The sequence below is a fragment of the Mus caroli genome, chromosome 3, assembly GCF_900094665.2.
Source record: "Mus caroli chromosome 3, CAROLI_EIJ_v1.1, whole genome shotgun sequence".
Lineage (NCBI taxonomy): Eukaryota > Metazoa > Chordata > Mammalia > Rodentia > Muridae > Mus > Mus caroli.
This window is the reverse complement of record NC_034572.1, coordinates 72,300,091-72,325,284: the sequence shown is the minus strand read 5'-3', so window position 1 is coordinate 72,325,284 and position 25,194 is coordinate 72,300,091. Positions and strand designations below refer to the sequence as shown.

The 25,194-nt window shown below is 44.5% G+C and overlaps 1 protein-coding gene across 2 annotated transcripts in view; it reads left to right on the top strand.

Annotated features, from left to right (window-relative positions):
* Positions 1-4,883: 4,883 nt before the first annotated feature.
* The window catches only part of Fnip2 (folliculin interacting protein 2), a 108,608-nt gene continuing 88,297 nt past the window's right edge, over positions 4,884-25,194 (top strand). For both annotated transcript variants that reach the window (XM_029475398.1, XM_029475397.1), the window contains exon 1: positions 4,884-5,146. In XM_029475398.1, coding sequence (XP_029331258.1) covers positions 5,052-5,146 — 95 coding nt within the window. In that variant the 5' untranslated portion in view covers positions 4,884-5,051. The remainder of the gene's footprint in view (positions 5,147-25,194) is intronic.

Genomic DNA, 25,194 nt, shown 5'->3' with positions numbered 1-25,194 from the left:
AAAAAAAAAAAAAAAAAGGAAGGGTGATGGCTCAGTTTCTGAGGGTCCTGCCATTCAAGCATGAAGACCCGAGTTTGGGTTCCAAGCACCTAATCAAAAACTGGGCATGGGTATACAGTTATATCATCCAAGTGCTACAGGCATAGAAACAGGGGGATCATTGAGAGTTACTGGCCACCCAGTGTGTCTGAGTTGCTGAACTACAGGTACTGAGAGAGTCCCTGTCACAAAAACTAAGGTGGAGAGGCTCACTGGATAACAGTACTGTTTAAGCATAAAGAACAGAGTTCAAATCCCCAGCACCTATGCAAAAATCTGGGTATGGATAGCACAGTTGGGGGGCACAGGCTGGAGGATCACTGAGCTTGCTGGTCAACACCATAGCTCCAAGCTCAGTGAGAAACCCTGTCCTGACGAAGTGGGAGTGATAGAGTAGGGATGTGACAGCTTCCTCTGGTCTGTGTACATGCCATCTACATACATGAGCATATAACACACACACAGACAGAGAATAATTGCTTCTGGACTCCATATTCACACACAATATGCCTTCACCCTCCACTACACAACCGCACACACACACAAATCATGTACACACAAAACAAGAATAAAACTGAGGTGAGGCATGATGGTGCATGCCTGTAATCCCTGGCAGCTGGGAGGGGAAGTCAGGAGGATCTTGAATTTGAGACCAGTGTGGGACACACAGAAGATCCTGTTTCGAAACAGAAATGATGACAGAGTCATGAGGTAACTTAGTAAGCAAAAGCACGGCTTCATGCCCACACCCCCCAAAAAAGGACAGAGAGAGCGGGGGGGGGGTGGGAGGTACATTCAGAGAATAGCCAATAAAACAGAAAATGTATGTGTGGTATGTGTGTGTGTATGTGTGTTGGTTGGGAAGTTTGTGGAGTTTCTTCTCTCTTCCTTCCTTTAACGTGAGTTCAGAATTGAGTCCAGTTTGCCAGGTTCTGGGCCAGGAATGGGGGTACATACTGCAATCCCAATAGTAGAGGCCGGGGCATGGGGAGATCAAGGTTGTCCTCAGCTGCAAAACTACGTGGAATCCAGCAAGAGTCTCTCTCTCTCTCTCTCTCTCTCAAACCAGCACCAAGCCAAAATGCAGGTAGGTTTCTAAAAGGTGGAAATGTTCAATTATCATGTTGATCATGAAAATTTCCTGATTTTAGTATCAGGTGAGTAGTCTCCACTGTGAGAGTGTCAGGTAAATGGAGTTCTATTCAAATACACAGGGTCAATTTGCATGGATTAGCTCTAACATTTGAGCTCTTATTTCTTAGCTACAACTATGTTTACAGGGGCAATGGTTTCATTAATTTCTTTTTGTTTTAAATTTCAATTTTTTTTTTTTTTACAATCCAGATTTTATACTCCTCCCGGTCCACCCTCTGACTGTTCCACATCCCATACATTCCTACCATTCCAACACCCCTCACCCTCCATCTCCAAGAGGATGTCCCTACCCACCCCCCACCCCTACCTCACCAGACCTCCCCACTCCCTGGGGCCTCCAGTCTCTTAAGGGTTAGGTGCATCTTCTCTGACTGAACCCAGACCCAGCAGTCCTCTGCTGTATATGTGTTGGGAGCCTCATATCAGCTGATGTATGCTGCCTAGTTGGTAGTCTAGTGTCTGAAAGATTTCAGGGGTCCAGATTAATTGAGACTGCTGGTCCTCCTACAGGGTCGCCCTCCTCCTCAGCTTCTTCAAGCTTTTCCCTAATTCAACCTCAGGGGTCAGCAGCTTCCGTGCATTGGTTGGGTGCAAATATCTGCATCTGACTCTTTCAGCTGCTTGTTGGTTCTTTTGGATGGCATTCATTTCTTGATTTTGAGATAGGTCTTGTGTAGCCTAGATTGGCCTTGAATGCTACGTGTAGCTGATGATGACTACCGCATCCAGATCTTCCTGTCTTTATTTCCTTTCTGAGGGCTAGGATTATAGGCAAGTTCCACCATGCCTGTCCCTATAGCATCTATCAACAATTATTTCTAACTATACCACTGCTACTATTAAAAAAAAAAAAGGTAAAATGAAAAAATTTATGCTGATTGGTGAGTTTTGTTTTGGAGACATTGTCATTCCACATTTCACTGTGTAGCCCAGGCTAGCCTTGACTCTGTGGCCCGTCAGATGCTGTGATGTATGAATCATCACATCCCACTAAGGATGTAGAACTTGGAATCTCCTACAAGGTTGCTCCAATAGTGAAACAAACAGCTGCCTTCTTTCCTTTACTGAATGGCCCCAAGACTGCAATGTTCCTTAAAAGAATATAAGTAATCTGGAGAGACCATCTGTCATTATTTTAGAGCTTTAATTAATCACTGATGAACTGAAAACTTTTCATTGTCTTTTCGCAATGGCAAAGAGAGGAAAACCTGATGAAAGAAACATTCTGAAATACTAGAAAAAAGTAGATAGCTCATGTTGTCTAACATACCCAAAGCTCAGCGCTGGGTAAACTAGGTGGGTAGCACCTGCCTGTTTTATATATCTAATATATATATATATATTTCATATATAAATCATATATATATATGATCATATATATATATATATATCTCACAAATCACATGAGAACAGAGTAGTTTGCCCTAGGTTAAATCCCCAACAACAACAACAAAACTGGAATGAGATCATTGGTGTTGAGTATTTTCTCTGGAAGACTAGGAGTTGAAATACAAATTTCTTCATGATACAATAAGCAATAGAGAAAATTTTTTTAAAAATGAAATTCTCTTAAAGGCTCTGTCTTCACCATATCTTGTCCTGGTTTTATCTTCAAGCTTCTATTGAGATAGTGGTAACATTATATCCAGATATTAAATATTAATAATTATATCTCAGTTAGGAGGGAAGAAACAGCTCCTAACTGCTTTTCTTCTAGCTTCTTCAGGAAGGAGAACCAGGTTTCAGCAGGTCACAAGCAGTATCCATGATAATATAACAGAAATCAAACTAAAACAGTCTACAGAGCATGCATATATGGAAACAAGTCACATGAACTGATAGATTGGCTTGTGGAAGACAGCCCTCACAAGTCCCATTTTTCATTTCATTGTTATCCTGTCATCTCCAAGCATTCACAATATCCCTGTTCCTCTTCACACACAGAGCCATGTAGGCAGTGCTAGAGACCCGGACTAAGAAACCAGGAAGCAACCTCTGAATTGGGGGCCATGAGCAGATTAGAGCTATGCCCCACCCCCTCTTTTGATTACTTATATTTGTGAAATATGTTTGCTTTTAAACGTCTAAATGTCCTCTTTTTTGTTTGCTTGGTTTGCTCTTTAGCTCTTTGTGTGTGTGTGTGTGTGTGTGTGTGCGCGCGCGCGCTCGCGCGCGCGCTGTGTAACTTTGTGCCTGTGAGTGCAATGCCCTTGGGCACCAAAAGGGGGAGAATGACCTCTGACCTGGAGTTCGACTTGGTTGTGAGCTTTCTGATCCACTTGCTGGGAAGAGATCTCCAGTCCTGTGCAAGAGCAGCTTATGTTTGTAACCGCTGAGCCATGTTTCTCCATCCTTAACTTTCCTTTGATCAAGTCTGAGAAATCTTGGTGGGTCATTTGTTCACCGTCCTCAAATTTACTGGAGTCAGAGTGGAACTCAAAAGTAACTAACTCTAGCACTACTACCTACCATCTGAATCACGTTAGAGCTCTAGGCCGCAAAACAGATTAATAAACTGTTTTGAATGTGGTCAGACTCTTCATAACCGCAGGTTCTTTAGCGTCTTGCACCACAGCACAATAAATTCTCAGGGGGTCTGAGGCGTGAAAGCACTGGCAAATGAGTCTAAGCACACACTCAGCTTCCCTAAATCAAAGAATCTATTGAGATTTTTTTTTATGTGCCCAATGTGAACACGAACTAGGAAAGCAATCATTTGTGTGTATATGTGGGCTTAACACATGCACACATGGGCTTAGTACATGCACAGCTTTTGTGCGACTTATGTACCAGTGGGAACCAAGACACCAAAAAAAAAAAAAAAAAACCGCCCCCCCCAAAAAAAAAACCAAAAACAAAACAAAACCCGGTGACCTGAATAAACTGTTTGTAAATTCAAAATTGAGCCTGCTGATTTACTCTGGTTCCGGCAGCTGCTTGCTGAGACCTCAAATGCAGCAGGGGCCAGAATCCCCAGCAGCAACCTCAGGCACTAAAGTTGCTCCTCCAGCTCAGGCCACGTTTTCTGCTAGGGAGTCCTAGACCCGATAAAATGAGGACCAAGTTCAAGGGCTTTTCTTTCCAAAGAACAAAAACCTCCACAGTTGTGCTCTCGAGCTCAGTAGGTCAAGTGTGTGAAGACTCGTGCACCCCGCCCAACTCTCTAGCCCCAGTAAGAGCCGGACGAGTGATAACTCCGGGCGTACCCCTAGTGATGTCGGCGCAGGGCGGGTAAAGCTGGCCAATGGAGACATTAGGCCTCCATGCTCCTCCCTCCCTCCCCCCCGGGCCCCGCCCCACTCCTCCCTAGGAGACTCTCCCCGCTCCACCCTCCGTTTCCCTGGCGATCCTCCTCCATCGCCCACTCCTCTTTCCCACTCCCTTGTATTCCTCCCCATCACTCCTCCCAACACGTTCCACTCTCCATCGCCTGCGCTCCTCCCAGTCCCTCTTGCTCCTCCCAGTCCCTCGTGCTGCCCTCTGACGCTCCTCCTCCCTCCTCCCGGCGCTCCTCCCACTCGCTCGTGCACCCCCTCCCTGCCATCCTCGTGCTCCTCCCCTCCCTCATGCTCTCCCTCCTCTTCTTCCCGTGCTCCTCCCTCTCCCTCGTGCAGCCCTCTCCGCGCTCCTCCTCCCGCGGGAGCGAGCTGTCAGCCGGGCGGGCCGGCTCCGTCATATGACCGGCCGGCGGCCGCGGCGCCACACCTTCCGTCCGCTGCAGCGGTCCCGCGCTCGCGCCCCTCCGGGCGGCCGCGCCCCCGTCGCCATGGCCCCGCCGCGGCCGCCGTGGGTTGCGCGCTGAGCCGTCGGGTCCCGGAGCGTGGCCGCCCGCCCGCCCGGGCCGCCGCGTGCACGCCATGGCCCCGACCCTGCTCCAGAAGCTCTTCAACAAAAGGGGCGGCGGCGCAGCGTCTGCCCAGGCCCGGCAGCCCAAGGAGGAGCCGGCCTTCAGGTGAGCGCGTGCGAGCGGGAGGGAGGCCGCAGGCGGGCTGCATGGAGACCGGACCCCCGCGCCACCCTGTCCCCTCCTCCTGGGCGGGACCCCGCGCCACCCTGTCTCTTCTTCCCAGATCCTCATGGGAAAGACCCTCGTCTCACTCTCCTCTGTCCCGGTCCTCCCGGGTGGGACCCCACGCCTCTCTGTCCCCTCTTTCAGGGTGGGACCCAGCAGCATCCTCTTCCCTCCCTCACCGGGTTCTTCCAGGTGGGGCTCCTCTTTCCACTTCTTTCAGGGTCTCAGAGCCGCGAACCGCCCTGTCCCTTCTCTACTGCTCCTTCTGGGTGGAACCCCAGCGCCGTCCTCCTTCCTTGCTCTCCAGGTCTCCCCAGGTGGGAGCCCTGCGCCATCCTCTGCCGTCTTCCCTCAGGTGCCCCACAAAATTTCTCCATATGCCCCCGTGTCTGAGCACGTCTGGGACCTGTGTGTACCTTCCAGGGTCTCTGGAGGGAGAGTCACCTGCGTCTCCCCTGCCCCAGAGCCTGTAAGCTGTCATTTTGCAGGCAGCTCCAACCCACTGAGTATGTGACAGTATTTTGAAGTTGGAAAGGGTGAAGCCACGAAAAAAGCAGCTTCTTTCTTGCAGTGTATGACAAGCTCGCCGGCAGATGAATAAAAGTGTGTAATTTCCTCATCAGTTAGAAGGCTGATGCCGCATGATGAGTGGAAAGGGAGGGAAATGCTTTTTATGAAACGGCTCGGGTCCTAATTTAACAAAGCAGAGGCAGATATTTAATAGTTCATCTTCGGATCACATACCTTTGGATTAGCATGTGTTAAGCTGGCTCAAGACCCACAGCTCTAAGTGGCGGCTGGTCTTGCATTTTGAGCTAAGCAATTGGCTCTCAGTAACATCCCTATAGTATTCTGCTTTTGAGTGGTAAGTTTGCAAAGATGCTCTCCTGAGTCCGGTACTGTCTCTCAGCACTACTAGTTGAGAAAACATTTTATTTGCCATTTAAGTTTTCATCATTATAAAACAAAACAAAACAGAAAACTGAACACCTCACACCGATTCTGACCTTCTAGGGGTACTTTATGTTCAGAATGTAAGACTTTAAAATTTTTTAAACAAACAAACAAACAAGGATCTCATTAGTCCAGGCTGGCTTTAAACTCTTGACAATCTTCCTGCCTTAGGTTCCCAAGTTCTGAGAACACCAACATGAAGCATCACATTTGAAATGAATTTTGATTAAATCTCATCTCCTGTATTGCATAAAAATTCATTCAAAACACATACAAACACATTCCTATCATTATATAAGATTTTCTTTTATCTTGTATTTCCAGTTTTTTGTAGCCCAGGCTAGCCTCGATCAATTGATGTCCTGATCGTCCTGTTAGTGCTTCTCAAATGTGAGATTACAGTAAGCACGTGCTACCATCTCTGGCTCCAACTTGGAGAGAATGAGACATTAAACAGAATAGCAGCATTTGTGTGTGTGTGTGTGTGGGGGGGGGGGTTTGGAAGGTAAATTGTGACAACTGCCTGGATCATGGTCAGTGCATTTCCCTTAGGCAGAATGGACCTGATTCTGTGCCTTCTATTTGTCTGCCTACCCGTGATGCTGTCGTCTAATGTCTCTGAGTTGTAGAATTACTTTGGAGTCAGGACATGTTAATTCTTCTTGGAATCTCAGACTAGACCAAGATTCCAGGTTTGGAGAGAGAAAGAGAGGCTTGTATGACTCAGGTGTCTTCTTTGGTGGCCCTTACTAAGGACGTTACAGCCATTTAGTGCCCGTGGAGATGCGCAGTACTTGTCTCTGTTTCTTAAGTTCCCTGCCTACTTGTCCACCAGCACTCGTCCCTTCCCATGGATAAGGTTAAATTCAGTGTATTTTGAGCAACAGCAACAACAACAAAAAAATGTGGCTATATTTAGGGCTCGGCCATATTAGGAAAATTGATTCCCACTTTGTGAGTACAATATTAGTACCATGTTCTGTCTTCTCATTGGTGTTTAAGGGAGAAGAAAGTGTAATCTTTAACTTTTTTTACTGTACTATACATTTATTTGTATGCGTGTGGGAACACATACTCAAGTTCTACAGCATGCAGGTGGAGGCCGGGGACAACTTTCAGAACTCTGTTTGCTCCTACCTTGTGGGCCTGAGATGCTAACTCAGGTGATCAGGCAACAGGAACTCTCCTGCTGAGCCACCATGATAGCCCCCGTGTGCCATCTCTTGTCATTTGTTCACCTCAGATTTTTCGTTTTCCGATAGGCTTTTTGAGGTAGATGTTCCTGAAGGATGTTGAGGCTGCCTCTCTTCCCTTTTTAGACAGAGTCTTATGTAACCCAGGCTGACCTAGAAGTCCAGCTTTGCCTCAGTCCTCATGTGATCCGATGCTGGGGTTACAGATTCACCAACGTGCTGGGCACTTGTGTGACCTCTCTTGTTATCCGGGCTTTCCACTCCTCCTCATCATCCTGCAGTGCTTCCCTGTTTGTGGTCCAGAGTGAGAGTGGCTCCAGTTCCACACTGTTTCTAGATCTTATCTTGTCAGCCATCACCTATAGGGCATTGTCACAGTCAAGAGTACAACTTACACATTTCATTGATGATCCCAACGCTTGTTTTTTCAGTTTGCCTTGGTAGAAGCAGAAAGGAATAAAAAGAGGCTGAATTTACAGTCTTACCCAAAGCAGTTAGGAGCAGTATATAATTGTAATATTTCTGAGACTTTGATCCTGCTTAAAATCATAGTGTGTTTGACACTTGAGAAAGTTCTATTTGCTGATCTTCCAAATGCTTTTCACTTCTAGTTAATTGATAAGTACCAATTTGAATAACCCTCAGGCTAAAAATGAATACAATGCAGAACCAGACTGTCTGGACTTGAGGTCAACATGCCTACGTAGGACTTAGACATATTGTTTTATATGTATGTATGCCTGAGTGTATGTATGTTTGTGCATCTGATGCATGGGAGAGCCCCTGGAGCTGGAGGTACCATGAACTATCATGTGGATGCTAGACAGTAAGTGCTCTTAAATACTCAGCCATCTCTCAGCCCCTACATAGAACTTCTTAATGGTCAAGGTATATCCAGTGTCTTCTGTGTCTCACATGTATGTGAAACCTTATCTATATTATCTTTTTTCTCCCTTTTACTGAGGGCCAAACCGAGGATCTCATGTATGCTAGTTAAAACATTATTTTTTAAAAGATTTATTTATTTATTTATTTATTTATTTATTATATGTATATACAAGTACACTGTGGCTGTCTTCAGACACACCAGAAAAGGGCATTGGATCCTATTACCAATGGTTGTGAGCCACAATGTGGTTGCTGGGATTTGAACTCAGAACTTCTGGAAGAGCAGTCAAGTGCTCTTAACTGTTGAGCCATCTCTCCAGCCCCGTTAAAACACTATTTTAAGATTGTTTTTGTTTGATTTGAGGCAGAGTCTCATGTAGCCAAGATTCCTTCTGTTTCCACCTCCCAAATGCTGACATTACCATTGTCTGCCACTCTACATAGCTCTTGTATTATTATTATTATTATTATTATTATTATTATTATTATTATTGATGTTTTGTTGGGCTTCAGACTGAATCTAGAACCTTGCACATGTTAGGAGTTTTCAGGTTTTTATTCTTTTGGATTTCTGAGGCAGGGTCTCAAGTAGCCCAGGCTGGTCTAGAACTGCTGGTTCTCATGCCACACACTCAAAGGTGTTTCAATTGCAGGCGTGCACTATCATGCTTGGTTCTTGTCTTTAGTTTTGGAGACACGGTTTCTCTGTGTAGCCCTGGTTGTCCTGAAACTCACTCTGCAGTCCTGGCTGGCTTCAAACGAGATCCACCTGTCTCTGCCTTCTGAGTGCTGGGATTAAAGACATGTGCCACCACCACCTAGCTTCTTGTTTTGTTTTTTTAAATACCTCTAGTAAATTGTTAGACCAGTTTCCACTTAAAAAGTGGTGGGAAAGATGGGCTGCTAGGTGTTTTCTTTTATTCCGGCTGGCTTGGTTAGATGACACGTGAACATCTTGTGGGATATGGAGAATAGATGAAAGCATTGCAGCCGCCTGGTAGTTAGCCGAGTAAATGCCACCAAGAGGGAGCTTTGTGGTAATTAGCTGTGTAAATGCCACCAAGAGGGAGCCCTTCTTCCCTCCAGTCCTGAATACCTAAGGCCAAATGGCCTAGTTAGTAGTAATCCCCATTTGTTCTGTTAGAACAGCTCAAATAATCTGTTTCAGGGCTGGGATAAATATAATTAAATCCACTTATTGCCAAAGAGCTGCTACTGCCAGTTTACAGCTTGGCCTTCCACCTGTACGAAGCCTGCTAGGACACACATGCTGTGTGCCCTAGAGTTGAAGGGGTGTGTGTGTGTGTGTGTGTGTGTATGAGAAAACAGGTTATATACCGAGTAAATAGACACACTCTAGAGATGATGAAGAGTATATACATAAGCTGGAGATGGAGTAGATACAGTTTTTATACTACCCAGGTTAGAATTGTAGCCCTGGCTGTCCTGGAACTCACTCTGTAGACCAGGTTGGCCTGGAACTCAGAAATCCGCCTGCTTCTGCCTCCTGAGTGCTAGGATTAAAGGCGTGCACCACCACACCTGGCCTCACCGATCTTATGGTAGGTGTGATTTGGACAAGATTTCCTTCTTTCATAATGCCAGCCTAATTTCTAATGGGGTTGTTCTAAGGTAGGGTAGAGAATATTCTAGAAGGCAGGGCAAGGTTTCTCTCTCTCTCTCTCTCTCTCTCTCTCTGTGTGTGTGTGTGTGTACACGAGGGAGAGAGACAGACAGACAGAGAGAGGTATATGTAGGTGGTGTGTGTGCATTTGTATAGGCATGAATGTGCCACTGCATGCTTGTGTTTAGAGGACAGCCTTGGGTCCATGACCTGACTTTTCTCTTGGCTTTAGACAGGGTCTTTCCCCTGCTGCACTTTCCACTAGTTGACCTGCAATCTTCCAGTGATTCTCCTGGTTCTGCTGCTGGGATTACAGACGTTTGTGCTATGTGGCTGGCTTTTATATGGGTTATAGGGATTCGAAGTCTTGTTCTTGTGTTTCCACGGCAAGCACTTTTACCCACTGCAGCATTTCCCCAGCTCCATACATTCACAGTTTTAATTCCCATAAGATGAGACTGTCGAGATGTCCTTTCCTGCCAAACTTGCATCTGCTGGCTTTCTCTTGACATAGCTCCCTGTTCTGACATATCATCACATACTGAGAGCTTACATTAGTGATGTTAGCAGAGGTGAATAGAGAAATTGTGCTGTCCAGTGCCCCTAGAACATCCACACACAGTGGTGCATGCCTGTGTCCTAGCTTTTGGGAGACTGATGCAGCCAGATCAGGAATTGAAGGCTAGCTTCAGCTTTGTCTAGGGAGTCAGAGGCCACACTGGGTTAAGTGAGACCTGGTCACAACAAAACAAACAAAAATGTATCTTGAAAGACAAAATGGGGAAGCTAATTAGTCTTGCCTCATGTAACATGTTGACATGAAGCCCAGTAGTAAGGCTCTAGACGTCTCTGCTTGTCCAGTGTTAAATCATGTGTAATACGATACAGTCCCATGTAAAAGAATTTATTTAGGTAACGAGGTAATGAAGTGTGTTTTAAAAAAAACTTACAGAAAGAAGAAAATGCAATTCAAAAGGATTTTAAATAGGAGCAAGGCATCTTAGGCAATGAAGTTTAGTAGTATTCTATTGAAGCGTTACTAAAAATTAAAATATTTTCAAAGTCCAACTTGAACTTTTGTTCAAAGTGCAGACTTGAGACAATTGAAGTAAATGTTCTCTCTCTCATTTTGTTTCCACATTGCTGATTTTTAGCCTTGATGCAGTCAGTGGTGGAATACAGACCCTGTGATTTCAGAGAGGCAGGCATTAAAGACAAATAGCAGGCAGCATTTCAGACCTACAGAGCTGTGCCTGCACATTCGGAAATACTTATAGAAACGCAGTACTGGTTTTCTGAGTTATTTGCAAGTTTTTTTTCCCCCCACCCAAAACACTTATTTAATGAAACAGATGAAACCTGTTGTTTTGTAGAACAGTTTAGTTCCATCTTGCCGCCCTGCATTTGATATGTCAGAGACAATGCATTCCGAAGCTACAATGAGATGACGCTGTACTCTTCCATAGAACAGGGGTCTGACATGTTACATATTTCAGTGGCTTTTAATCATGTTTAAAATTTTTTACTGGTTTATGTTAATTATATGAAGCAGTGGGTTTCATTCTGGCATTTTCATACATGTATGTAACGTGCTTTACTTAAAACCATGGGTTTCTTTATGACATTTCCATACATGTATGTAATGTGCCCTTACAATGGTACCCTTTCTTATCTCTGTTTTTTCTTCATGGTCACCTTCTCTTACCTCAAAATTTTTGTTATCAAGAATGAAATTTTAGTTGAGCTGGAGATACAGCCTGGTTGGTAGTACTTAGCTAGCATGCAGGAAACTGGGTTCAAAGTCCAGCACCGCGTACCTCGGAGTGGTGATGCACATACATGCTAGACTCCCAGCACTTGCGAGGTAGAGGCAGGAGGATCTGAAGGTTACGGTAATTCTTGGCTACAAAGTAAATTAGAGGCCAGCCTGGGGTACACTAGAGCCTACTTAAGAAATTAACTTTCTACCTCTTTGTTAAGATAACTGAAAGTTCCTGTTACTAAAATGGCATGCTTGCTGTGAATTTTAATATATTAAGTGAAACCTAAATTTAACACAAGTCTTAGGAGGGTTTTGCTGTATCACCTGTCTGTGAGCCTGGGGATGACTTTTCTCTAGAATTGGAGCATAGTTGTTTGTTTGTTTTTCCAGGCAGGGTTTCTCTGTGTAGCCCTAGCTATGCTGGAACTCACTCTGTAGACCAGGCTGGCCTCAAACTCAGAAATCCGCCTGCCTCTGCCTCCCAAGTGGTGGGATTAAAGGCGTGCGCCACCACTGCCTGGCTTGGAGCATAGTTTTATTGCAGAACGTGGGTTTCCAGCTTTACTAGAGATGGCTTTAGAGAACGGTAACAGAATTTTTTTATGTTTTTCCAGAACTTGTGGGATTAGACTTTTTTTTTTCTTTTTGTTGTTTGTATGTTTTTTTTGAGACATGATCTATGCAGCCCAGCCTTGCACTCAGTGTCTTCCTGCCCGAGGCTCCTGAGTGCAGGCAAGGATTATAGGTATAGCTATTACACGGGGCTAGGTTAGATGCTTATAAAGCAAAACTGTATAGTTATGTTTTTGTTATTGTTTTTCTTTGAGTCAGGGTGCCACTGTGTAACCTGGGCTGGACTGGAATTTGATGTGTGAACCAGGCAGACTACACCGAAACTTCCTGCCCTGAGCTGTACCATGGCTGTAAATCAGTTCTGAAATGGGAGTTTGCCACGTTACTGTTTGATGAAGTTTGTCGGATTGAAATTTGGACCTGGGCATGTGCACAATTTAGAGTTCCAAGGAGGACACGGGGGTTTGTTGTTGTTGTTGTTGTTGGTTTGAGACCAAAGATCAACCTAAGGAAGCCACTTTGTTTTTTGGCAAAGGAAGTTGTTTAAAAAAAGAAAAAGGATCTTTCTTGCCTCCTTGCTTTCTCTCCCTGCTTTGGCTGTGAGCCCGAGCCGCTGGTGGGTGACTAGGAGGTAGGCATGGAAATGAGTTACTTCTCTAGCTACTGTTTCTCTCGTGTGTGCACAAAGGGGACAGATGATTTACAGGGAAAGTGTGGACCTTTGGGCTTGGGCTGCGAGGTTATGTTCTTCTTGGCTATGAAAGTAAGTTGGAGAGTTCCTCTTTCCCAAGCATTCTTTATCTCAGGTTTATAGAAATGATTATTATATAAAAGAGGAAAAACAGGATGGACTGTCCCAGCTCACTGGGCACACACTAGTGATTTCCCCCACCCCACCCCGTCTGTAAATGGAACATGCATGACTCACCACGGCTGGCCACACAAGGCACTTTTGTAGCCCTGCTTCAGGGGGAGGGTGGGATGAGGATGGAGGGAGATGGGCTGGCATCCCACTTTGTTCAGCAGGATCTGCCCAGCTGCCATTGTATGGACTTCTGAGGAGGACAGTGTGCCTTCTCAGACGTCATATTGCAGAGGTTCGAAACAGTGCTTTCTGTGTGTACTGAAAGAGTGCAGTATACCGATGTACTAAAAATGCAGCCAGTAAGAACATTGTAATGTTGCACGTTCATGTTCTGCAGTAGAGTGCTCTTCTGATACATAAGAATTTAGTAGTCAAAGCCAGGGAGATGGTTCTGTCTGTTAGGAGCCTGTCCTACTCTTCCAGAGGAGCCAAGTTCAATGAGGCTCACAACTTCAAAACCACATATAAAGCCAACTCGTCTTAAAAATTCAAAGCCAGGGAGATGGTTTGGTGGGTAACGGTGCTTGTCATCAGGCCCAGGACCTGAGTCATATCTGGTACAAGGAGAGAACTGGTTGTTCATTGAACTCCACATGTGTTCCATGGCTGGTGTGTCTACATACATGTGTGATGTCATAGATATTTCGGGCAGTGGTGGCTCACACCTTTAATCCCAGCACTTGGGAGGCAGAGGCAGGCAGATTTTCTAGATTTCTAGTTCTAGGCCAGCCTGGTCTACAGAGTGAGTTCCAGGACAGCCAGGGCTACACAGAGAAACCCTGTCTCGAAAAACCAAAGAGAGAAGGAGAGGGAGGGAGGGAGGGAGGGAAGGAGGGAGGGAGGGAGAGAGAGAGAGAGAGAGAGAGAGAGAGAGAGAGAGAGAGAGATCTCATAGATATTTAATGTCTCTCTCTCTTTAAAGTATTTATTTTATGAATGTGAATACAGACGCTCACTGTCTTCAGACACACCAGAAGAAGACATTGGATCCCATTACAGATGGTTGTGAGCCACCATGTGGTTGCTGGGAATTGAATTTAGGCCTTCCGGAAGTAAGTACTTTTAATAGTTGAGCCATCTCTCCAGCCCCTAGGTATTTAATCTCAATCAGGGCTTTCTACTCCACCTTTGATCATTCAGTTCCTAGATAAAAACAACTTCTATATTTATAAAGCCTTAATCAGCACTAGAGCTGGGCAGACATCTGCCCTCTAAGCTATTAGTGTTTACCTCCCTACAAATAATCCTGAGTTATGACTTGACATATGACACATGGCTGCTCTAACTCCAACTGGCCAGGCCACACAGCCAGTTCTTAGGATCCCTTATCCCAGACGGAAGGACGTCTTTCTCCTGGTCCCTCTCCAGACCCAAACTCCGCCTTCCTCTCTTCTGCCCACCAATAGGCTGTAGGCATCTTTATTCACCAATGAGGGATAACCTGGGGGCAAGGCTACATAGCATCACTTGTGTATGTGCAGGTTCTCTCATTCCTGGGGCCAGCCAGGCCTTGGGGGCCAGTATTTAGCATTACAATATATAACAAAAGGCCCAACTTCAACAATTCCCCTTTTTGTCTAAAAAGACTCTTTTATAATAATAAACAACATACAATAGGAACACTTATCAGAATTATTAGGTAAGAGTTACATTAGAAAAAAATCCAGTTTGTTCATATTTGGTAACTCAGGAGAAAATATTTTATTATCTCTCCTATCTTGCTGAGTTCAGAGTTCTGTATCTAAACCACTTTCTATCTTATATTACCATCCTAAAAGCATCTTTTTAGACCTAGAACATCTTCTTAAATCCTAAATAACTTAAGCTTATAGTAAGGCTGACTATGTAGTCTTCAACCCCATTGGAAACCTGAGAAGGAATAAATATTACCTGAGTGTGCAGGAAGTGTAGGAATGCTTTTATGCGTGTACACACACACACACACACACACACAGTGGTTCTGTCCTTCCACCATGTGGGTCCTGGGGATGGAACTTGTTGTCTGGCTTGGTGGCACACATCTTTACCTTCTTACTGGCCCTATGCTTCAAACTCCCAATCCTCCTGTTTCAGCCTCCCTTGCTGGCTGGGATTATAGGTGGATGCCTTCATACTGTACCCATGATTTGCTTAATTTATAGATTAAGCTCCGAATTTATACCTAGCATATAGGCGTGTGTGTGTGTGTATCTTTGAAAAATGATTTTTCATCATCTTACCTAGAATTAAAAAAATTTCTTTAAGTACTATTTTACTGTTTTGTTTTTTTTTTATACTTACAGGTAATTTGCCAGTATGTATATGTGTGTGTGTGTATGTGTGTGTGTGTGTGTATGAATGTATGTACACTATGATGCACATGCCTGGTGCCCGAAGAGGCCAGAAGAGGGTATCCAATCCTCAGAACTTGGAATTACAGACTATTGTGAGTCATCTTGTGGCTTGGTTGAACTGAACCCAGGTCCTCTGCAAGAACAGTGCTCATAAGCACTGAGCTCTCTCTCCAGCCCTGAATTTTTTAAAGTCACAAATAAGAGCTTGTCTGTATTTCATAGATAGATCTTTAAATTAATGGTCATTGCTGCTTTTTTAAAACCTACTGATACCTAATAGAAAATGAAACCTAGTTACTAGACATCATAGTGTCTGCTGCATGTGTAGAAACTCACCTTTCCAGTGCCCAGGGGGAGCCCTGCACACCTGCTGGGCACTCCCTGTGATTTCCCCTAAACGTACTTGCATGTTGTTATGGCAAGTTACTTTTTCACCAGTGGGAGACAGGTTAGATGTTAACCAGCACATTCCTCAAGAGATGGACCAGTGTTGATTCAGGATGTGTGAAGAAAAAGCAACAAATCACTGGCCTAGACACATTAGTCTTTCTTTAACACCTTACATGCTGACCCTGGAAAGTTCTTCTCTGACCCTCACATTCATACATGCAAGCACACGTGCACACACACACATGCACACACAGGTGTACACAAATAAAATTCTTAAATTGGGTTGGAGAGATGGCTCAGTGGTTAAGAGCACTGAGTGCTGTTTCACAGGTCCTGAGTTCAATTTCCAGCAACCACATGGTGGCTCACAATCCATCTATAATGGAATCTGATGCCCTGTTCTGGTGTATCTGAAAACAGTTACAGTATACTCATATACATAGAATTAATTTTAAAATTCCTTAAAAGAATTTTTTAAGTTATTGAAAAACAGAAATCTGTGTTAGTACTCACCTGCGTTGAGGTGGGGTGATGGCAAGGTCTATTACATTACACGGTCCAGGCCAACCTGGTTTGCATAAGATACCTTCAAACCAAACCAAACCAAAAACAAAAAGAAAGAAAGAAAAAGAAAAAAGCATCTTGTTATAGGCAACTCAAACAAATGTTTTTCTTTTTCTTTTTTTTTTGTTTTTTTTTGTTTTGTTTTTTGAGACGGGGTTTCTCTGTGTAGCCCTGGCTGTCCTGGAACTCACTTTGTAGACCAGGCTGGCCTCAAACTCAGAAATCTGCCTGCCTCTGCCTCCCGAGTGCTGGGATTAAAGGCGTGCGCCACCACGCCCGGCATCTTTTTTTTTTTCTCATTAATACTAGTATTTGTTTTCCTTGCTACAAAAATGATAGAGCAAGTATTCAAAAGGATGGATTAGAATCGAAACCTTGTTTGGATAATATACCAGACACAGTCAGAGGGCCTCACCTATGTTTCACATGACCTACTGAAAGTGTATTTAACTTAAATAGTATGTACAAAACTCTCGCATTCCTGTGTGTTAGTAACACAACAAACATGTAGTATACACACATGTCATTTGAATCAATTTGTGGTAAGACAAATCAGGTTTCTCACTTAAGATACAGCTTACCTAGTTTTGACATTATATTGGTATGCCAGAAAATGCAAACAGGCATTCATTTGCATATTGAATGAAATAAGGGGCTTTAGAAAAAAACAATGGAACCATCAGTACTTTCCATGTAGGATTTTCCAGTTGAAAAGTTAATTTGGAAATGGGTTAACAGGCAGTATCACTAATGGTGGCCCAGAGTGAGCACGGCATCAACTACGAATAAACATTTCCCTGAGCATATCAGGCAGTGGCTGTTTGCTTTGGAATGGTACATTGAGTAAGTTAGTTGCTAGGGCAGAAGGAGATGGCAGGAACAACTGGCACCAGCGTACATAGATGGATTCTTGGTAGTCAATTGTTCTAAGTGTTCAGGATTCTGTGGAGGACCTGGAAACGCTGCTATCTGGCTCTTACTACAGAGTGCTTTCCATCTGTCTGTCTATCCATCTGTGTGTGTGTGTGTGTTGCTCACTGCATATGTTCCCGAACAAATTGTGTATTTGCTTTCTTTTTTTTTTTTAAGATTTATTTTTGTTTAAGGTTATTATTGCTTTCTTTTTTGCAGAGTTGGGTCAAATGCTAGTCAAGTGTGATACAGCTTGCTTACATACCGAGCCACAGATTATTAATATCTTCAAAGCACTTTTGTGCTCGATGTGTGTATGTATGTTCCCCAGCATGTGTGTGGAAGTCAGAGGACAACTTTGTGGAGACGGTTCTCTCTGTCCACCTGGATATGCGTTCCAGGGATTGAATTTAAGGCATCAGGCTCAAGATTGTTAATTTTTAGATGCACCTGGTAAAAAAAATCAAACAAATTCGATAAGCTAGACATGCAAGTCTTACTTCATGTTTATAGTTTCTTTTCTCAGGGGCTAGTATTATTCTATTTCTTTTGTATCCTGCTAGAAATATTCTGTGCAAATACAAAAAGAATATTCTTATGTCATTGCATACAGTGACATTGCAGTATGCTGTTCTGCTAACCTGTCCTGTGTTTGTGTATGTGTGCATCAGTGTGTGTCCGTGCTTACACATGCACAGCAGAGGATAGCCAGTGCTCTGCCGAGTTGCTTTCCAGCCTGTTCCCTTGAGCCAGGACAGCTCATTGAACCCGGAACCTGCCATTTTGGCTAGACTGACAGCCAGCTCACCCCAGCTTCCTCCTGTCTCCAACCCCACCACACTGGGGTCAGAGGCACATGCAGCTATGCCTTGCTCTTTCATATGTGTTCTGGGCATCGAGTTCAGGCCCCGATGCTTGAGGGACAGGTTCTCTTACCCGTGAGCCACCAACCCAGCCCACTAACAAGTATCTTGATTTACTTTGAATTAATGTATGCATACCCCTTAAGTTAGTTGTTCTCTGGGCTGCTGGACATTGAAGTCAGCTGACAAGCCCAGATTATTCTCTTAGAGACCCTGACTTTTTGTCTGGGCGGAGGCTTTTGGTGTCTATGAAACCCTCCCCAAGTAATTCAGTGCACAGCCAACCAATTTGTCTACTGATGGTTTATTTAGATTAAAATGGTGAAATTCATGCTTAAAGGGTCCTTATGCATAGGTCAAGTAGATTTTCAGGATAATTTCCGCCAACCTGAGAGTTTCCACTTGTTGATACTCTTACCAGTGGTAGGTACATGCTAGAGGCTGTTTAGTGGAGATGACTTAAATCACAGTAAAGAAATTGTGGGGTGGGAATGAATCTGGATACTAGCTCACTCAGTAGTTGTTGATCACGTGTGTAGTCCAGTGTTACTTACATCATTATAAGACTCTTGGTGTTCATTTTTGTAGTGCTATCTAGAAATAAAAATGAACGTTTAAAAAGCATTACGTTGCACTTGGTATATACACATGCTCGCACGTGTGCATTTGTGTGCTTGCATACGTATGCATGAGGTACAGCACCGAGGTAAACGCTGGGTGTTTTCCTCAGTCGCCCTCGTATTCCTCAGGACAAGGGCTCACTGAATCTAGAGCTCAGGCTGGTCCTGGAGTCACAGACGCACACTGGAGCCCCTGGATTTCACATGGGTCCTGAGGGGCTGGACTCAGGCCCTCATGCTTTCTTTGACCTCGCCGTCTCCCACATTGGTCGCTGACCTGAGTAACTCAAAAGGAAGAGCTCTTGTACGTGAAGACTAAAAAGCGTCTGTAGAGATGGGCATTCTCTAGGCATTATCATTATGCTGATCAGTGACAAACACTTCCCAGTTGTACAGCAGGAAAACTACAGAGTTAGCGTCCTAGGATACCAAGTGATGGATAAACGATGATGAATATTCTAATAGAAACTGTTTACTATAAATTAATAATTCCAAAACCGTTAGGTATCTAAATCATGAACACATCAGCAAATATACAAATAGGTGACCAAGTATTAGAAGGCAAAAAGGAAGTTTAAAAAAAGTGTTGTGATGGGGTGATGATTGCGGACAAACAGCCTGAAACAGTTAAGGTGGGAGCAGTTGTATCTGATGCTATGAAGATATATTTCCATACGTGTTATCCTCCAGTATGCTAAGCACTGCTGTTATTATTGCATGGCTGGTTTGGAGAATGTGTGGAGGGAATGGATGTAACCTCTGCTTACTCCAGCTGACAGTTAACGTACACCTTAGCTCTAGTTGGTGCAGGCAGATTCACAGTCCGTGATTTGTACATCATTGTCTTACCCTGAAGCCCAGTTTGCCCTGGGCTTTGATCTTAATGCTGCTGGCTTGGCTCCTTGTGTTCCTGTCCCAGACTCTATGAGTGCTGCGATTATAGACAGGCATAGCCACACTATAGGGCCAAGCTTTATGCTAAATTCATTTCTTTACATTTCACTATTTATGGGTTGGGCCTGCGTGTGTGTTGATGAATGCATACAGGGTGTACGTATGGAGATCAAAGGACCAACTTTTGGGAGATCTTCCATCCTGTTATCAGGCTCAGTGGCAAGTACTTTACTCAGTGAGATACCTTACACACGCGCGCGTGCGCGCGCGCGCGCACACACACACACACACACACACACACACTCCCCACCCCTGTTATTCTTTACTCCTTTCTTTCTTTTTTTTTCTTTACTCCTTTCTAGTAGTGAGTTTTACAGCTGGGGCCATTGAAGTTAACATTGTATCTAATATTTACTATCAATGGCGAGTGAGCTTGACTTGACCATCCTGTATGCTAAAGTAGCTTGTTGTGGGCCTTTCCTGAGGAGCTGTGAGTAATAGCTTTTCACTCCAGACAAGGCCCTAAGCACAGACCAAAGAAGTGATTCCACCCAAGTCCAGCTTGCTCAACCAGTGCGTTTATTGGGGTGACTTACAGAAGCATGGATGACTAAAGGGCAGCTGCGGCACCAGGAAGCCCATCTGCAGTATGAGTGGGGACTCTTTTGAAAGCTGAGTCCCAGACCACAGGCTGCTCCACAGGAGTCCTTTCCCCAGAGGTTGCTAACTGCTTGTATGAGCGTAGGCAGAGGTCTTATGAGTCTTGTAGGATTTCAGAACCTGGTAAGGTTGGAGGGATTCCTGAGATGTCAGCTTCCCTGGTGCGTGTCCAGGAGGAGATGTTTGAGTTCACAGGAAGGAGCTGGAGAACATGAGTGTCTGGAGGCTTCGTGCCAAGTTCACTCATCAGGACTGTTGTGTTCCACTCGCCAGGCTGTAGCAGGTAATTTCATTGTGGTTGAGGTTCTGCCATGATGGATCTTTTCAGTTTTAATTTGGGTGTTGGGGGGGGGGGCGGTGGGCAGGAGGGAGGTGGGGATCGAACTCAGGGCCCTACATGTGTTTTACAACTTACTCAGTTCTGATTATTTTAGAACAATTTAGTGCAAGGTACTGAGCCTACAGCTCACCATTTTCTTTCCTTTTTTCTTTTTAGATTTTCTTTCTTTTTATTTTATGTGTATTAGTGTTTGGCTGAATATTTGTGCCCATGGAAGGCAGAAGAAGGCGTTGGATCTCCTGGGCCTGAAGTCACAGTTGGTTGTGAACTGCCATGTCTGTGCCGGGAATCAAACCTGGGTCCTCTGGGAGAGAGAGCATCCAGTGTTCTTAACCATGGAGCCACCTCTCCAGCCCTTGACTATTTGTTTGCCTTCAGAGCTTTATCCCAGAGCTGTCATTAGTTAGGAGAGTACAGCGACCCATGAAGATCAAACTTTGTTTTCTGCCCATATAAAAAATACCTAGAGCAGGACAAGGGCTATACACTTGTAAGTTTAGCATCTGGGAGGCCGAGGCAGAAGGAATGAGAGGGCAGGGTTAGCCTGGGCCACATAATGAGTTCTAGGACAGCCTAGCTCCATTGAATTCCTGAAATAAACAAAACAAACTCGGATGTGGGAGCCTTGGTTAAGTATGATGTGAACATTTGGGAAAGTCCGTTTGCACACGTTCATATCTCCCCGTCTTCCTCAGGAATAGGAGGAGCCCATTCACTCACTGCTTGGGTTTCTTTTGGTCTCATGTAGTTTCAAAGACTGGTCTAGTTTAAGGCTGATTTGCATCAGAGTTTAGCATTATTTTCCTGCTGCTCTGTTTCTGTTGCTATCTTGTCAGGACGGATGGATGGACAGGCGCCTCTTCAGGGTAACTGGGCAGGATGTGGGAATGAGGAAGGGTGAACTATAAGCATGAGAAATAATAAAACCAAATAGTGATATTTAAAGTAACAGCAGGGTTTTGAGATCAAATAACCTGACAGAATGGTAGCATAATTAATAGAAATGGAAACTTAGAAGGAGAAATGATTTTTAAAAGGGAATAAATGCATTTGTAAGCTGCATTGAGGTGAAGTTGAATACTCCCAAGTAATAATGTCTGAAGTCAGAGAGATATTAGCTAATGTTGCCAGAGTACCAGAATTCATCTTTAACTCTTCGGAAACTTTCTTTTTTGTCCCCCTCACACTAACTACTTGGTTAAAATTGCTTTTCCAAGCTCAGGTCAACTGCCATCTGCGATCTTCTTTGCTGATTGCTTCAAAGGGGACACTGGTTCCTTTCAGCTTGTGGACATAGGATTTTATTTCTTTTTATGTGGCAGTTAATAAGCTCTAAGCCTGTTTTTTTTTTTTTTTAAACATTTGTATGTAGGTCTATAATTTGATTTTTGAGACATTTGTGAGGGGGTGGGGGAGGAGTACAGAAAAGGGGGGGGGGCTAGTTTTCATCATAGAAGCTTCTAGAAGTGATAGTGTAATATACTTTATCCTTCTCCAGAAGAAGTGGCCTCTTATTTATGGACAGGTCTCTTTAAAAGTTGCTTCGTATTTTTTTTAAATCCAAAGCCAAAAATACTATATTAGGGTTTGGTGTAGTGGCACATGCTCATAATCCCAGCATGCAAGAGGCAGATGCAGAAGGATGCTGCATGTCTGAGGCCAGCCTGCTCTACATAATCATTTTAAGGCTACCCAGGGCTAAGGAATAAGACCTTGTCCCTAAAAGGCTTTTAAAAAAAAATCTCAAAACAAAACAAAACCCAAGAAAACAAAACCCAAAACTACAACAAAAAACCGGCTGAAAAGGTAGCCCAGTTATTCCAGGCACTGGCTGCTCATGCAGAAGACTTGGTCCAGTTCCAGCCCCCTCATGGTAGCACATAACCATCTGTGTAACTCCAGTTCCAGGCAATCTGACATCCTCTTCTGGCCTCTGAAGGTACCAGGCGTGCACCCAGTGCACATTTGTATATACAGGCAAAGCGCTCATACACATAAAATAAAAATAGTTTTTTAAAAGCCAGAAAACCAAAGAAATGATTGCAAACATTTCCATTACATCATTTATTTATTTTGGTATATGCGCATGTGTGTGGGTGCACATGGAGCTCAGAGGACAACTTTTGATAGTCAGTTCAAACTCATCCACACTGATCTAGGGCTCCAGGATCAAACTTAGGTCCTCATGCTTGACGGAAGGTGACTTTGTCACTGACACACCCTTCTTCCTACCCCCACAAATCGTAGTCTTTGTCTTCATTCTTGTCTTTTTTTTAAGAAGTTGCCACGTTAGGTACTTTTGTACCACTGTGGCTCGTTTCATTCCAGAAACAATTTAAGGTAGGAAAGGCTTCTGAAGGGTTCACTCCATGGCTGTTTAATCGCAGGTCTGTGGTAAAACATGGTGGCAATGGGAGCATGAGGGGGAACTTCCTCATGGTGGGCAGGAAGCAGAGAGAAAAAGACTGGTCGCAGCGCTCCTCAAGCAAACATGGTCCCACTGGCCACAGGCTGCACTCAGGAAAGCACTAAGCTAGTGCCTATTATAGCTCCCCTCTAATCTGGGTATTGCCCTGCTCTGCCCTGCCCCCTCCTGCTCTCTGCACCATACTCTCAGGATTTCCTGGCATTCAGTTTTTGTTAGTAATCAGGTGTGCTGTTGCCACTGTTGTCGTAGCGCAGGGGCCCAAGCCTCTTGGCCTCTTCCCCTTTAGATTAAACTCATCTTGAGTTGAGGCTAAAAACAATGTGCCAGGGAAACTCTGCCGCAGGTGAATGACTTTGACTGGACGTGGGAAAGTGTTTTTTCCAGCTTCAAGGATAGTGGAGAGCAGCTTAATCATGGCAGGGGTGGGTGGGGTACGGAAACTGGTAGAGGACAGGTGTGATGAGAGTTTGCTGTGGACCTGCTGCTTTGGTTCAGTCTGAGGCTATTAAAGGTACATCCAAAGAATGAAGCAGCCGTCTAGGGCTGCAGAATTAACTAAACTGTCTAGGTAAGGTAGTTTGACGCTAATCATGGTTGTCAACTCGACAAACCTGGGAAGAGGGAGCCTCAGTCAACAAACTGCCTCCATCAGATTGGCCTGTAGGCATGCCTGTGGGGCATTTTTGGTTGCTAGTTGATGTAGGTGGGCTCACAGGTCACTGTGGGTGATGCCTGCTGTCCCTAGGCAAGTGAATCTGGGCCAGCTACTGAACAAGCCACGGAGAGCAAACCAGTAAGGAGCATTCCTCCCTTGGTCTCTGCTTCCGTTCCTTTCTGGGCATCTCTCGATGCTGATAGCGCGTGTAAGCCAAATAACCCTCTCTTCCCCCAAGTTGTTTTTGTTCAGTGATTTATCGCAGCAACAGCCATGAAAAGTAGAAGACAAATTGGTACCAGAAGTGGGGTACCTGTGACAACCTGACCATGNTTTGGGGAGGACTGTGGAAGGACTTTGGAACTTCGGGCCAGAAGATCCATCGGTGTTAAGAGCTCTGTGAGATGTTGTTTAGGAGCTTGGAAGATAATGTTGAGAACAGTGCAGAAGATGGAGGCCTGGCTTGTGAAATTTCAGAGGGAAGATTAAAGACTCTTTTCAGGGCCATTGCTATTTTGGATTGTGAAGATTCTGTGGTTCTGGTTAGCTGGGGCTGAAGAATCAGCTGTGATTAACAAGATACCAGAACCACTAGAGTGAAGCCTTTGCATTACTGGGACTATTGATGCTGGTTAGCTGGAGCTAAGAAATTAGCAGTGATTAAGAAGAGACCAGCATCACTGAGGTGACATCTTCTGGGAAGTGTTTTATGAGAGCACAGAGGCTGTGTTCCAGAGATTGCCAAGGTTGTACCTTGGGCTGTGGCTGGACTTAGTAATGTGTAAGAGTTACCCAGGTGGTACTGGTTTTGAAGGCATGAAGGGGTCATGCAGAGCAACTGAGGCTGGGCACTGTGAGAGGCCATGGAAGGCCATTGGTGAAGGTGCAGCCTCAGTTGCAATTGATGGCCCTGGACTGAAGGGATCATGCATTGTTTTGGAGATGCCAGTACCATGAGATGACCACCAAGAACAGCAGCAGCAGTGAGTACAGGCATCTGGAGTCTAGAGGAAAAGCTGTGTGCCACAAAGGACAGGACCCAAGTCCGTGGAGGAACCCAGAGGATTGTGAGTTGGATCCCAGACATTGGACGGTTGGAGATTGATTTTTGCTTTTGATTATGACTGTGCCCTGATATTTTTCCCTCTTGAAGGAAGAAAATATTTTAGTGGATCCCACAGTTAAGAGACTTTTAATTGTAAAAAGACTTTGGATTTTAAAAGATATTGGATATTTTAAAAGGATTGAACTTTTAATATGTAAAGACTGTGGGGCTTTTACAGTTGTTTAGATCTTGGGGATGAATAAGAAACTAAGGGTTGAGGCTTGCTAGACACAAGCTGGAGTTATCACAGAGAAAGGAGCTTCAGTTGGGGAAATGCCTCCATGAGATCCAGCTGTAAGGCATTTTCTCAATTAGTGATCAAGGGGGAAAGGCCCCTTGTGGGTGGGACCATCCCTGGGTTGGTA